This window comes from Engraulis encrasicolus, chromosome 1, assembly GCF_034702125.1.
Source record: "Engraulis encrasicolus isolate BLACKSEA-1 chromosome 1, IST_EnEncr_1.0, whole genome shotgun sequence".
Classification (NCBI taxonomy): Eukaryota; Metazoa; Chordata; class Actinopteri; order Clupeiformes; family Engraulidae; genus Engraulis; species Engraulis encrasicolus.
In genome coordinates this window covers 40,298,883-40,315,053 of record NC_085857.1, presented here as the reverse complement: position 1 = coordinate 40,315,053, position 16,171 = coordinate 40,298,883, and the positions used below count along the sequence as shown (strand labels likewise).

Here is a 16,171-nt window from a genome sequence, read left to right as displayed (position 1 = left end):
AACCCACCCCCTAGAATACTTTCCTGTTGAAAAAAGAAATGTTTCACAGTTGATTTGTTTCTCTTTTCCAAATAAATAATCTTTTTCATGTAAATACCTGAATGCCCATTACTAAATGACTGTGTAGTGCCAATGTTGCATCTGAAACCAGTGAATCTGAAAACCAATGGAAAGGGTGAGTGACTGAAGTCCCAGTAGTATTAGTTAGGGACAAAAAATAATGGCTCACAATGGAGCTGTCAATAATACTTTTATCACATGGGTCATTCTATAATTCGAGTGACATTTCAGGGGGTTTTTTTCTCTGTATTTTACCTTAAACAATTCATATTTGTATGGGGTTTATCGGTATACTTCTTAACATCATTTCTAAATCAGGTTCTTAGGAATATGTTGAAAACACAGTTGATGCGCAATTAATCCTTTCTAAGAACTAAACTTACCAAAAGGTCTTCACTAGGCCTGGGACATTAACGTGTTCATTTCTATTAATTATCGCGTTTAAATAAAAAAAAATCGCAGTATAATATAGCTAGTTAGTTCTGGATTAGATCAGTGGAGGGTAGTATTACGCCTGATGGTGAAAAGCCTGCTGAAATTGAGTTTTCTTTTAAAAATGAATAATATTTTTAGATTAATCTTATTTATTGCAATTATTCAATCCATGTGAAAAAAAATATTTTTCACTGTTCTCAAGTCAGATATTTAAATGCGATTAAAATGCGATTCATTAATTTCAAAGCCTATAGATTAATGCGATTAAAATTTTTAATCGAGTCCCAGCCCTAGTCTTCACATTACCATCCAAAGAGGTAATGGCATTTGATGATGCTGGTGATATTATAATAACTACTGTGAATTAATATGTGCAAAAAATTTATTTAAAAAAATATTTTATTTTTTTACTTTTCAATATGAAGACTGAATCTGACATTTGGAAAATAAGTTAAGGATAAGGATAAGATAGGTTAACTTTTTGTATTATATAAAAGATAAATGTGTGCTGATGTACAAAATTGGTTGAAGTATTTATTTATCATATTATCCAGCCGCGGCAAATATTGATAGACCACTTCGAAATGTTCAGTTTTTCAGATATTTTTATGGATAGGTATGGGTTTGAGTAAAGCAAACATTGTCATTTCATTTTATAAACTAACGGCAACATTTCCTCCGAATTTCAAAAGAAAATATTGTCATTTAGATCATTTATTTGCAGAAAATCTCAAATGATCAAAACAACACATAAGATGTAATGTTTCCAAATCCCAAAAATGTCAAAGAAAACAAGTTGATATTAACTTAAAAACAACATAGTAGTAATGTATTAACTTGGGCAGAGTTCAGAAATCAATATTTGGTGGAATAACCCTGATTTGTAGTCACAGCTTTCATGCGTTTTGGTATGCATTCCATTATTACTCCTTCACATTGTTCTTGGATTACTTTAATTTAAGACTGGTGCAAGAATTCAAGTTCTGAGCTTGGGTTGATGGCTTGTGACCATCCAGCTTCCTCTTGATCACAGTCCAGAGGCTTTCAAGGCGGTTCGGGGCAGGAAATTGGGCTGACCATGTCAACCATGTCAGGGTATTGATCTGGTGGTCCTCCATACACAGCTTGATTGGCCAAACTAAGTGGCTGTATCATTTTTCTTCTCTAAAAAACATTCCTCAGTATTCAGGAGCATTGTCAGAACATTAGAAAACAAGTTTTGGCACAAGGTAATTTTGCATGCGGGTTCAGAGACGCACCGTTTGCAAAGATGAATCTGACCGATTTCAGCCTTGCTGAAGCTCCCTCACGATGCATACACACCAACAGCGCGAACGTCCACAGTACGTCCACTTCACGTGTCCGTTATCAGCCCGAAACGATTAGAATGCATGAAAACAAATCATGCCTTGCACACAGGAGCACGGTGTAAGCGCGGCGCATGTCTGTCCCGACTGGACATGTCTGCATTCAATGCGCAGCTCCCATTAAAAATGAATGGCTGTTGCCCGCGGATAGAACGTGGACGTTAACTGCGCAGTGTGAAAGGCAGCCCGCGAACCTCTCGGACTCGCACTGCTCACGGAGACGTTAAGGAAACGTGTCATCTGTGTGTGCATGTCCCATCAGATCATCTCCTATCCTTTGCCAAATTTCACATCTAATGCAACACCTGGTCATCTAATGGTTAGCAAGAGACCTGGAGAGGTCTATGAACCACAGTAACTTGCACTTGCTGTGAAATTTGGCAGAGAACAGGTGATTACCTGAGGGTGCCTCAGCAAGGCTGAAATCGGTCAAATTCATCACGGCAAATGATGCGTCTCTGAAGTCACACATACAAAGTTACCTTTGCCTAACATGATTCCTTTTGTTCTGACACCACTGAACGCTGAGGACAGTTTTCTTTAGAGATGGCCAATGCTCCAGCCACTCAGCTTTCCATCGTGGGGTGCATGAAAAATGGCTAAGAGGGAGAGTACAGGGGACAGGTGGAGAACTTTGTCAGATGATGGCCGAATATTAGCCTGATTATCATGGACTAGGGATGCAATCGACTTTAATCGATCAATGTGTTAATCGATTAAAAAACATTAATCGCAATTAATCGAAAATTCAACTGACAAGAGACCCAGGTGAGGTGAAATGGGCATGTGAAGAGTGTGTGTGAACAAGGGTGTGAATAGTGGGAATATTTAAATCACCTTTGGATTAAAGAATTGAAATAGAATTAATTTACATGTGGTATTTTATCTCAAATTTTAATTATTTTTTTTAATTTAGAAGGTTTTTTTGAGAAACATTGAGATTTCAGGGGGAAAACGCCGCATATCAATTAATCGTAAGTTGATCGATAAGGCTATCAACTAATGATTCATGAATTAATCGATAATTTGCATCCCTATCATGGACTTTCAAATCTCTTCGAGACTTGGTCTGACCAAGACCATAACAATTAACGTTTCCCAAACAGCATGGTTGACCCGCCTCCCTAGGTTTGGTACTGGTTGACTGGTTTCTGACAACGTGGGTGGAGTTCCCGATTTCTCTGGAGATCAGGAGCCTCATGTACTAAGAAGTGTGTGGATTTCCTACGGGTCATTTCACGTGAAATCAGACACTTTGGGACCCGACCGACCCGGATTTCAATCATATTTGGTGTGCCTTTTTAGTAGCAAGGTAGCGCCCCAGAACTGCATTGGTTTGAATCTGACACTAATATTAAGGGAGAAACAGACTAGGAAAGGTTCACATGTGAGGGTAGGACACTATACATTCAGCCTTGAATATATCAGTCAGTGTTAGTCACAAAAAGATGCCTGTGGTGTTATTTGAAAGCTCTTTTCTGGCTCTACATATTACACAATCAGCTTGGAATACAACGACTCTCAGAATATGAATTATGATAAATTGAAAAATTAAAAATTGAATATCTAAAAAAACTATATTTTAAAATGGCCAGTTCCTTGTCCAAACGTAGCCGGCAATGTCATTAGCAACACCTCAAATGCTGGTGTTCGGTTCTTTATTCATTTCAGAGAGAATTTGACTCACAAATATGGCATCATACAGACCACTTACTAATAATATGGTAATACCATAGTAGCATCACATGACAAAACAAAAACAAAACAAAAATGGTCAGTTTCCATGGTCCCAGGTTTCAGAAACTAAGGCAGATGTCCATTTATACACACCAAATGATGATATGTGAACATTCCTTCTCTGTGTACCTGTGTCATCTTCCCTTTACCATACTTTAAAGAGATAATCAATGGCTACACTCTCATTTTGTACTCCACCAGTGCATTTGAAGCAGCAGCTGTGTCTTTTGTAGATAATGTATAAGTACGTCCCGTTGCAGTTACAGGTTCCACTACCAGAAGCACATCCTGATGATCCATGACAAGTCTATCTGGTCTGAAGGGAAAAGTGAAGGATGGAGATGGTCCATGAGGATGCAGGAAGTTCAGTTTCACCTCTCCAGTGCTCGGCATACATTCCTCAACACATGCTAGCCACCAGTTGCCAGTAAGTGGTCTGTATGATGCCATATTTGTGAGTCAAATTCTCTCTGAAATGAATAAAGAACCGAACACCAGCATTTGAGGTGTTGCTAATGACATTGCCGGCTACGTTTGGACAAGGAACTGGCCATTTTAAAATATAGTTTTTTTAGATATTCAATTTTTAATTTTTCAATTTATCATAATTCATATTCTGAGAGTTGTTGTATTCCAAGCTGATTGTGTAATATGTAGAGCCAGAAAAGAGCTTTCAAACAATACCACAGGCATCTTTTTGTGACTAACACTGACTGATATATTCCAGGCTGAATGCATAGTGTCCTACCCTAAAATATGAACCTTTCCTAGTCTGTTTCTCCCTTAATATTAGTGTCAGATTCAAACCAATGCAGTTCTGGGGTGCTACCTTGCTACTAAAAAGGCACACCAAGTATGATTGAAATCCGGATCGGTCGGGTCCCAAAGCGTCTGATTTCACGTGAAATGACCCCTACCAAGAAAGTGTGTACGCGAAAATCTTGAAAGTTACTTACGGACAAAAAAATCTGGATGTATCAATTAGTGTGTAACCAGGTTTTGCCATGAAATCTTGCGCACATGCACGAGCACAGCGGGCCCAAGTCTCCGCCTTGCCTCCTCCTTTAAATATTCTATATGAATATTCTAATTAGTATGAACAGACCCATTCATGTGCATTCATTGGTTGAAAGAATGGGAAAGGGAACGCGGGAAGGGGAACATGGGAAATTTAAAAGGAAAAAGGCCTAAGGCGCAATAGCCTAACAAAATTACTTTGGAGTGTATAAAATCAGGCATTGGTAATACTTAAATGTGAGGACTGCAAAAAAACTTCATGTTATACTGCAGTACAATACAGGTGTCCCCCCGAATGATATTTACAAGGCATTTAGGCCTACATCAAAACACATTGCGATGAGGCAGTCGCCAAGGCTGGCAAGAAATAAACGTTTATGTCGGGGTATAGCCACATGTATGAATAACCTGCAGCCAATACTCAGTTACAAATTCACCTGTTAATTGATGGACTGATTTTACAGTAGCCTTATTAAAAGAGAAGGACAAGCACTGCGGTGAGGACGTTACCCACAAATGCAAGAAGACACAATGTGTAATAGCTGCCAAATACTTGAAATAACACTGCTGATGGGCATCCAATTTCGTTGTAACTCCAGGATAGTTTCATGAGTCTGTTTCATTTTAACCATCTGCCACTGTGTCTCAACAATAATATGGTTGAAGTGGTTCTTCTTCTTCTTCTTTTTTTTAAATCACGCACATCAACATTCAAATCCACGTTTAACTGGCTGCATTTTTGTAATATTTCTGACCGTGTACAGCACATGTAAGTTAGTCGCGCTGCATGTCTCTGTGTGCCGCCAGAAAGACCAAATGCACCAGTTACAGCAACTTCCACGATTACGGCAACTTCCACAGCAGCTCTGAAATTCGTGTGGAGATCCGCAGTTTTCCACGTCTACTCTGTTTCAGTACATCTGAACGTGGCCGTGGAAAACAACTTAAGTAGTTTTTTTTGTCCGTAAGTGAGCTTCGTACATGAGGCCCCAGAAACGATATTTACATTGCTCTTGACCGGACTAGTACAGGCTAGACCAGTGATCTCCAAATGGCGGCCCGCGGGCAAGATCCTGCCAGGGCACGGCAAACATTTGGCCCGTCATGAGTCAGAAACAAATGAAATCATATACGTATAGGGGTGGTTGACATGACGCCCTGTTTTTACATAACATTAGTTAAACACCAACAAAATTGATATTTTTCCTCTTGAAAACGAAAGAAGATGTGGTACATCATGTTTCATATTAGTCTTAGATGAGAAGAAACATTTTTGTTCAGATTTATGGAAAGGTTTATATGTCAAATGTCCTGTGGTGTGACTGTAACATTAATAAAACCTGGAATTTATACAGCTATAAAATAAACCAACAACATTTTGAATCATTTATAAAGCATTTGGCATGATTGCATGAATATTAACCTTATATAAAAAAAATATGAATGTGAAAAAACTCAATACAGTAATATTAACTACAAGTTCAATTTCGCAACACAAATTGCGTCCTGCGGGGTGACAAGTAAGTCAGGTTTGTGGACGGGCAAGGCTAACGCCTGTACGATGCATTGGCGTGTGTGGGTGGGGGTGGGGGCGCGGGTGGGTAGTAGACCTAGTGTGTGTGTGTGGGGTGGGGGTTTAAGGAACAATAGCAGAAAGAGCATTGGGGATATGTTTGTGTAGAATATTAATCATTTTATTGTATCTTACAGAAATGTCACACCAATGATGTCACACCGCAAGACACATTTTCCCAAAAATGGCTAAAATCAGGCGAAAATCCACGGACCACTGACATCCCCATTTTTACTCTTTTTTTCCCAATTTTTCCACCCATTTATTCAGGAATTGAAATATGTTTCCTCTTTTAACTGTGTTACGGCCTTAAACGTCAACCACCCATATACAAAGTGGATTCCAAAAAAGTTGGGACACTTTGTAATTTGTGAATAAAATCAAAATGCTGGCATTTTCAAAACATTCAATGTGTTAACAAGGTAGAACATTATGCACAGACAACATATCAGTTGTTAAAGTCAAGCAGAATTATTGTTTTGAGGTAATTATGTGATCATTTAAAATTTCACCCTTGCAACAAATCCCAAAAAAGTTGGGACAGGGCCAATAAAATGCTTTTTATATTGGATAAGACTAAACACAACACAAGGGATGAGACTGAACAGTTAGATACTTTGACTGATGGCATAATTTTATTCAAAAATTTGATATTTTGATGTACGACACATGATTTCAGCAGCTGAACTGATAGGTGTGTTCTTCAACCTGTTTACCTTTTTGTTATGCTTAATATGTGGCATATCCTGACTGCAAGAAAACAATTTTGTGACCCGTTTACTCTAATGATGGACCACACTGTTGGAACATAGTAGAGATTGAAATTTGCCACCTTTATGGGGCAATATCTAAAGGCGGTGCTCCAAAATATAATGCCTTGGTAGCTATGTTTGCTGTTTAAAGTCTGTATGTATCATTCCACATTCATTTTAATGCTCTACATGAGTAAGAAGACCCTAACCAAGTCACCTCTGCACCCCCTTACCATCATATATGCTGTCTTTCAGACTGACCACTAAATCAAGCTGAAGTATTCATTTTCTATATAACTTGGAGCAGGGGCGTAGCACCAAATTTGGGGCCCTAGGAACGACCTCTTCCATGGGCCCCCCTACACACACCCCAACCTAACCCCCCCCCCCCCCCCCCACACACACACACACACACCCCGTGCGTCTACCTCCTGATATCGTCATCCTTCTTGCCTTCCTCAGAATACCCCTCTATGCTGTCCTCTCCTTCACTTGAATCATCCTCATCTTCAATCATATGACATAGGCTAATAGACATAATAAAAATATAAAATGTCTTAATCTTTCACATAACCAGTTATGAAAAGTAGGCCATCATATTCATAGGGATGACTTTTAATCACTTCATCACTATGGTGTGAGGGGGAGACACTGGTAGGCCTACATCTCTCTTCTCAATGCTTTTAGCCTACTATTTCGTGCACTATGGACACATGAGACATTGATATGTTGAACTGAACTTTCTTCAATGTGCATCGCTGAGCAGAAACACACGCACTAGCGCACACATTCGTTCACTTGCACTGCCCCGCACGCACGTCACGTTTGCCCGTATCAGTGTTTGGGAGAGCAAGGAACAGAGAATCAGCTGTGATTTAGCCTAGGTTACTGACAGAAGCTGACTTCGAAATGTCGCAGAGTAAAGAACTAAATTTACTGTCGCTGTTTGGATTTGATATCGTTATTCTCAACCTTTTAAAGTCAGGGCACCCGAAGTTATATTTATTTCTTTGAAATTATTATTTATTAGGCTACTGCATATAATTTCAGAATTAAATTGGCCAGGAAGTATTTCACAGTAGCCTAACTTGTAGTAATTTTCATGAGCACTCAATGCAGATAGGCTACCTGCTCAGCACGGAGGTAGGCTACTCTGCCTGTCTTTTCTTGTGCTATGCAAACCGCTTTGCGCAGATGGAATGGCGTCAGCAGCATTCATAACGCAGACTGGTGCCCCGTCAAAATCTCGTCATTATTTTACCACACTTCAGCTAACGGGCGTTGTCAGATGGTCAGAGACATGGCCAAGTAACCAGAGCTTTCCTATTGAGAGTGTTGAGACCGCAAAATAAAAGCAGAATGAAAGTTCAAGACTGACAGCTGTTCGCGCCGCTACCTTGACATTGGCAACTGATGAACATGACGTCGATTAATATTCATATCGTTACGAGGACAGAATCAATCTGCAAATTTGATGACCAGGGCGGGCAGCATTGCAACCGGTTGAGAAACTGCTTTTCTTCAAGACTAGGATATTAGCTAAAATAGGCTCACATTCTCTCAAGTTCACACCATTTGCACCTTCTGCAACAGGTGGCATCTTCACGTCCGTGACATTTTCTGAAATTGAGTGGGATTTATTTTACAAATAGCTTTGCTATCATTTGGATATTTGAACCAACATCGACCCATGTTGGTCTTTTGGGACACTTATGAATAGCCTATATCAAAGACAAATATGGGTTCTATGATAGCCAACAAAATGAGATTTTTTTCATTTGACTTCGGCTATCACAGAAGGCCACACGGAATGGGAATGGGATAGGCCTAGCCAGTTAGGCTATCCTGTGTAGCCTAGGCTGCAATTTTGACATTTGGGCTCACCTTTCTTGCAAGAAATCAGCTGCATTTGCTTTCCTTCATTTTGTTTCCCCTGTCTCTCTTGCCTTTCTATTCTTTTTGTGAAAGACTGGTGTTTTAGACGTCTTTCGGCTAACCGGCTGCTGCGTTTAATGCATAGGCCTAATATTGAAGCGAGTGAGTGTTGATTCCGCATATTGTACAATCAAAAGTCCGCGAGCGGGCGGACTAAACCAATGCGTGATAATGGGGGTGTCCGATATGGAATAGCCTATTTGCAGGCTAGTATATCCAATTCAACAGATGTATTTCCAGAGAACATTTGAATTACATAAATTACCAACATGTATTGACATTATTTAAAAAATAATGTGTTAAAAAAACGAAAGAAGAAAATTATTTTCCATTGGAGGGCCCCCGGTGGGCCCCCCAGGTGGTCTGTACCCTAAGAATGAGTCAGGGTTTCCCCCCCCTGTTCTACGCCGCTGACCTGGAGGGTGCATGACTCCATAATTTTTAAAATGGATTAAATATTTACCATTCTGTAATCAGAGGACAGTTTCACATGTCTCCTAGGTCCTTAGAATGAGCTTTTCCACATGCAACACTGTTTAATGTCATGTGCATTAATCAAGTGTTGTGTTTATGGTCATTTTTTCGAGAGCTGTCATTGTTGGAGTGTCATAGTTTGCTTATTGACCACGAGTATGTCATGATCTCATAACTCGTGCAATGATTACACAGAACTCTATATTACGGAAGTAGGCCTTATATGCCTGCAATTTTGATAATTCAATCTTTCTGTATAATAGATAAGTAATTAGTCCCTCAAAATCTTTGCCGCTGAGTGCCATAGCCTCTATGTGATGGTATTTTATTTGTGCATTCATGTTGGCAGTCAATATAGTTCATTTTAAAATATTCTTCCTTGTTTAATTTTTAGAATTATCCAACTATTACAACATGTTTTGGCCCTGTCCCAACTTTTTTGAGATTTGTTGCATGGGCCAAATTTTAAATGATCACATAATTACCTCAAAACAATAATTCTGTTCATCTTTAACAACTGATATGTTGTCTGTACATAATGCTCTACCTTATTAACATATTAGATGTTTTAAAAATGCCAGCATTTTGATTTTATTCACAAAATACAAAGTGTCCCAACTTTTTTGGAATCCGCTTGTATAAGTATGTGTCCTACCTGTGGCCATACAGTCGGGTGATTTGTTTGGCCCTCAGCCTCATTTGTGCAACATAATTTGGCACTTGGGGGAAAATATTTGGATAGGCTGATTGGCTGATCGCAAACAGACGAGACTCCACCTTGTTTGGCACGTGTCATGGGACTGATTAACTGTTTGCTATCAGCCAATCACAAACTAGAGGACCATTTATAAGGGGTGTCTTCACTATGCTTGTGTAAGAACGAGAGGCCACACTGGCCGAAATATTGTTTGTGTAAATAAAATTCAGCATGATTGACAGACAAGAGTGTGCGGTAGTGGTGTCAACAATAACCGATTCGGTAATGCAATGCAATGCGGGGCATGGACAATTCAATGCAATGCGGCAAGTTCCAGAATCGATGCGGATTTTTTTTTAAGTTTCAATTACTTCCGTGGATATTTCAGGAGCAAATGAATGTTAAATTAAATAAAAGCACTTCAAAGCATTGAAAACTGCAAGACAGCCAATAAAATGTTGCTCAGTATCTGACTACAGTATTTCCTCATCATGACTGATGAGACATTTGCTTTGCTTTCAGTATAAATGTAATGCATTGTAATGCATTGTAGAATTGAATCGAATCGCTACCTCCTGAATCGTAATCGAATTGTGAGGGCAGTGCCAATGCACACCACTAGTGCAGTAGTGTGCGGCATCTTCCCCTAAAAGGAAGTAATTTTCTAACACTTATGAAAAAGAGAAGCACATGCCAAATATTTGTCAAAATGTGTTTTTGTGCTTTCTAAGTGAATTTCATGTAGGTCTAAAAGGAAGATTATTTAGACTAGAGTAAATAAAAATGTAAGAATATTTAGTCACATTGTCTGAAATGTCACTTTGTACTGTAGCCTGTTGATGAAGTCGGTTTTATTCTTTAAAAAAAAAAAAAACATTTTATAAGGATCTATTTCCCTAATTTTGACAAGATGAGCCATTCAAGATGGGGTATTGAATCTAGCCTAGTTTTACCAGACCACATGGATTACGTCGTAATTCATTTTTTTGACCTGATGCCCTGGAGCGCTTGGTTGGGAGGAGTGAGCTCAGCTCTGGTCTGAAATGAGTGGTGACCAATGAGCGATTGCTCTGGCCTGTCGGGTTAGGTTGAACAATTGATCATAGCCAGATATGCTGTATCTAGCTCTACCCAGGCAAGTTGAGAAAGAAGTTTGCATGTTGCAGACAACTCAAACAATTGTATTCCTTCTTATTTACTTGCTCACCATTCTTATTTCAAGCTGTGAATCCCCACAATAAATTGGCATAGGTCTGTTTTATGATGGGTTCACTGGTTGCATTTATAGTCAATAAAACTAGTTCAGCTAAGATTTTTGTTTTGACTAACTTAGCCCACTGTCCCAGTGGCTCATCTTAACCGAGGGATTCCCTGGATTCACAACCACATGAACACGAGTTGAGATGTAGTGTTACCAGCGCATTACACAGGCGTTATTCTGTTACCTCAGTTTCGCTGGCGCTGGTTGGAGGAGGCAACTCGGCTGTTGTTGTTGGAGTGGACGGCGTGGACTCCTCGGTCCTCCTGTCGTCGGAGGAAGCAGCGTCGTTTGTCTCCAGAGAGGTTTCCTCGACCACTGCGGTCTCCTGATCTTTCCATCTCTGCAATACCTGGGTATCTTTTAGTAGTCGCCAGATAATGGCACAACATTTGCGGCAGACGCGGTACGACCGCTGCGGCGTGTTGTGTATGGTCAACCCGAGTTTTGCCAACTGCGATGCTACATTAGCACAGTACCCTTTGTCGAATAATAATTTGGTGTTGCTAATTATTCCATCAATTCTTACGTTTTTCAGACAAAGCCTGCAGCTATCGTTTACAGCCATTTGCCTGTTTCAAACTGTTGTAGACTAGAACTGAGGTGGTGGAGCGCTCTTTCCGTCCTCACGTAGGCAAAACAAATGGAGGGAGACGCACGCTCATGTCCACAGTCACTCACATATCTCTGTGTGTGTGTATATATATTGCATTCACAGACCTAGATTGAATTTAATATAGGTCTGTGTTGGAATTCTACATTCCAAACTTCTGTCCGCGATTTCTGCTCGACATCGTCCTCAGCTGACGCTCCGCCTCCGTCAGCCACGGACACTAGCAACCCAAGAGCTCGTTCGGGATGGAGCAGTGCTGCGCAGGCTGTGCGCCGCGCATGCGCACTGTGACCTGCCTGAAGTAGACGCTGGGTCTTTCTCAAATGCAAGGCCAGTGTCCTTCCAAGTGTATCAGCCTAATTAGTCACGCCCAGTGATTGGATACCCTTTATTAGTCATCCCCAGTGATTGGATATTCTGTAGAGTTCACCAAAAAGTATCCAATCACTGGGCGTGACTAATTAGGCTGATACACTTGGAAGGACACTGGCCTTGCATTTCAGAAAGACCCACAGTGTGCGTTGCAATATGCGACCTTGCCTCCTCCACTTGCGCTTGTCTCCTCGTCCCGCCTCCTGGCCCCTCCTCTGTGGCGCAAACGATAAAGTTTCCCAGCTGCCAGCCTAGACACAACAACTTTTGAGAGACTGTTTTTCATTCACCATCTCAATTGCAAATGAGAAAAAGACTCAATTGAGATTTTGCAAGATATTGAAATATAATGCTGTTGTCAGTGATGTCATCATGACATATTACTTCCTGGTACGAGGAGGGAGGCAAGTGGAGGAGGCAAGGTCGCATATTGCAATGCACTCACAGACTGTGGGTCTTTATCAAAACCTAAGACAGTGTCCTTCCAAGTGTTAAGTGTTAAGCCTAATTAGTCACGCCCAGTGATTGGATACTCTTTGGTGAACTCTACAGAATATCCAATCACTGGGTGTGACTAATAAAGAGTATCCAATCACTGGGTGTGACTAATTAGGCTGATACACTTGGAAGGACACTGTCCTAGGTTTTGAGAAGGGCCTAGGGCGCTCACGCTGAAAATTTCACTTGAGCCAGTGCACTGAAAGTGCCAGGATGATCCCCTAACAATAGGTGCGATCGAGTTCACGTCAACGCATACATGCGCATGTAGACAGCAATGCACCCTGGATGAAAATGCTGCATGACGGTTAGATTTCCTGTCAAACTTCGAAATTTCGTCGACGTTGCGTTGACGAGGTGACATGTCACATGGTGTAAACTATCGCGGGATGAATGCGGCTGCAGTCAAATCTTGCAACCTCTGCAGTTGCTTATCCCCTTCAACGATCGTCTGCGGACTGCCTCCGAGGTCACGCGCCCATGAACTGGTTGGTCAACAACTCACTCACGTGTGTATATGGGTCTTGTCTCACACCTCTACACAAGTTTGCGCAGGTCCCCACTTCAGCTCCTCCTCACTGCCTGTCCCCCCACTCCTCACACGTGGTGTGTTAGTAGAGCAAATCGGTGCGAGCTCATCGTCTCGTTCATATTTGTGGCCGACTGTAAATGCGCTGTATTTAATAACACCCACATCGTGACAAGTTCTCGCTCACGTGCCTTTCGCAACATCGACGCTCGCAATAAACTCGTACGCGCCTAATGGTGGGGAAATTCAGGCTATGGCTATGTTTCAAATGACACACTTTTGTCAGTGCACTGGCAGTCAGTGCACAGTGCACACAGTGCACTGAGTTCTTAAGTGCATAGTGTTATGGAAAAATTTGAACACTATGCATTGTGCCCTCGCTGGAAAAGACGGCTGAGCATGGCATTAGAATAGAATAGAAAGAATAGAAGAATAGAATAGAAAGCCTTTATTGTCAGTATACAAAGTATACTGAGATTTTAGCTTCCCTACAAAGTGCACAGTCCTTTATAGATGAGCATTGTCCAGTAAGTGTGTGTTCATTGTTGTAACAGCTTTGGGGAAGAAGCTGTTCTTCATCCTATTGGTTCTGGCTGGCAATGCCTTGCCTTTATTAGCGTGCCAATATATGTAAACAGTAGCCAGCTCATATATTGGCGCGCTAATGCCATGCTCAGCCGTCACTTCCAGCGAGGGCACAGTGCATAGTGCTCAAAATTTTCCACGACACTATGCACTTAAGACCTCAGTGCACTGTCTGCACTGTGCACCGACTGTCAGTGCACTGACAAAAGTGCGTCATTTGAGACACAGTCATGGACTGCACGCACTAAACGGCGGCCATGGCTATGTCTCAAATGACGCACTTTTGTCAACAAAAGTCCGACTCCATCTCAAAACGTTAAAGTTATCCACTGCCCTGCTCACAGCTTCACTACTTCGCTTGTTTACAGTCCCCTCCCCCACAGCTTTCTGTCGCGCTTACTACGTCACAGTCAGTTGCGCTGATTGGTCAGAGCGTTGGCCTATAGGCATAGACACGGTTTGAAAGACAACGGGTTGTGCTCAACAACAATGTTCCGTTGTATCCATTCATCGGAGCCAGACTAAATTAGACATCCAATCCATTTAGGCTGGTTTATCAGGCTAGTAGACCGCCTTAAACCAGCTCACCTAGATCTGGCCAGGCCTGTCGAGTTGGTGCAACCCCCGAGACGGGGACGGCCTCCGACTAGGCCCCCTCTTCCCGTTCCTCCTGCCCTTTGGCCATGCCGCAGGGGAGGCCTATTGACATACACAGAGGGGGCAGTTCCACCTTCTCTCATTCAGCGGAGCCACACTGGGTGTTTGATTCGCCCCCTACGCCGTTGATTAACTAATTTATTATTCTTTTTTTCAGGTTCTCTCTTAATGTGAATTCTGGGGGGGGGCATGTGTAGTGCTTTCTCAACTGACATAATTCACTTAATCATTCGTGTATTCGGTTATACGTTATGCTGTTCGTCATCTCTACTGTTCTGTTCACTTTATAGTTGCGGTCCCTTTAAAGGTACTCTGTGCAGGAAATGGTCAAAAAAGGTACTGCAACTATGCTGCTCATTGAAACTGTGTCGCCTATTGCCAAATTTGACCTTTTCATTAAAGTTTACATAGAAATAATCTAATATTTTCTAGTATGGCCCAAGTACAGTCATTTTTGCAGCTAAAAATGGCTATTTCTGGAAATTCAAAATGGCGGACCATGAAGAAGATCCCCCTTTTCATGTATGAAAAGTGCAATTTTTCCAGTCATAATGAATTCTTAGAATTTGATGGGGGAGGTAAATATTCATGAAAAAGATAACATTAGTGAATGGGTAGCATGAATTCTGGAAATAAAACAACTAAAAATCTCACACAGTGTCCCTTTAAGAGTTCCGATGATGTTTAATGTTGCCGGCTTTTCTGTCATTAATAAACGCGACTCACAGAGTCTTAATGTGAGAAGTTGTACGGCTCATTTCTTCGCCTTAAGACAACTTCCACAATGTTAGCTTTCATGCAAAACTGTTAGAGACTACAACGTTCTCCTCGTATATTTGACGTGAACTGAGGCACAGCCAACCCGACTGCTGCACTGCGGTTGAAGTGGCTGCACGTCGGACATGCGACTTCTGTTGTGTAGTCCAAATAATTACATATTTTAGCACGCACACAACTCAAAAAATGCTTGCCAAGTGAAGCCAACAAGCACACCATTGGTTATCATTAATTAATATTTTCAGAAAAATCAGGATAAGTTGTTGAACAAACATGTCTGACGTCTATCTTTGGCAATGTAGGACCGTTTAACAGACATGTCTGCCAGAACATCCTACCGTAGGATAAAATTAAAACGTAGGACCGTTCGTCAGAACACCGGCCAAATGCTGCCGCTCAAGATTGCTCCACAGAAAACAGACGTAGTGCGGAGCCAAGTCTCTTGGCAGAAGTACGTAGGATGGTACATGCGGCTAATGTATTCTGGCCCCCATCTGGCCAGCAGGCCGCCTATTGAATATTGAATCCCTGTATAGATGAATGAAAAAAAACTCAAGGACAGCGCTCTCAGGCTTCTGTTTTTTTTTTATTCCACTATGAAAGTTTTGGGCTTGAGTGCTCTTCTTCAGCCTGTAATGGCAATTGGGACTAAATAATGAAAAAAATACATTACAAGTGAAGATCAATAATATAAAACTGTCCAAACTGTAGCTGCCCTCTGGTACTGTGCTGCTGAGGCATTGGAATAAAGTTCACACATAGTGAATCGGTATCTGCGAGTACCAACAAATAGGGGACCGATACCATTTACCGATGATTGTCTGACACTTGAACG

General features: G+C 41.2%; 1 protein-coding gene across 1 annotated transcript in view; it reads right to left on the bottom strand.

Annotated features, from left to right (window-relative positions):
* LOC134451587 (uncharacterized) overlaps nucleotides 1–12,191 on the bottom strand; it is a 34,117-nt gene extending 21,926 nt beyond the window's left edge. The window contains exon 1 of the mRNA XM_063202096.1: nucleotides 11,493–12,191. Coding sequence (XP_063058166.1) covers nucleotides 11,493–11,873 — 381 coding nt within the window. The 5' untranslated portion in view covers nucleotides 11,874–12,191. The remainder of the gene's footprint in view (nucleotides 1–11,492) is intronic.
* Between the last annotated feature and the right edge of the window lie 3,980 nt (nucleotides 12,192–16,171).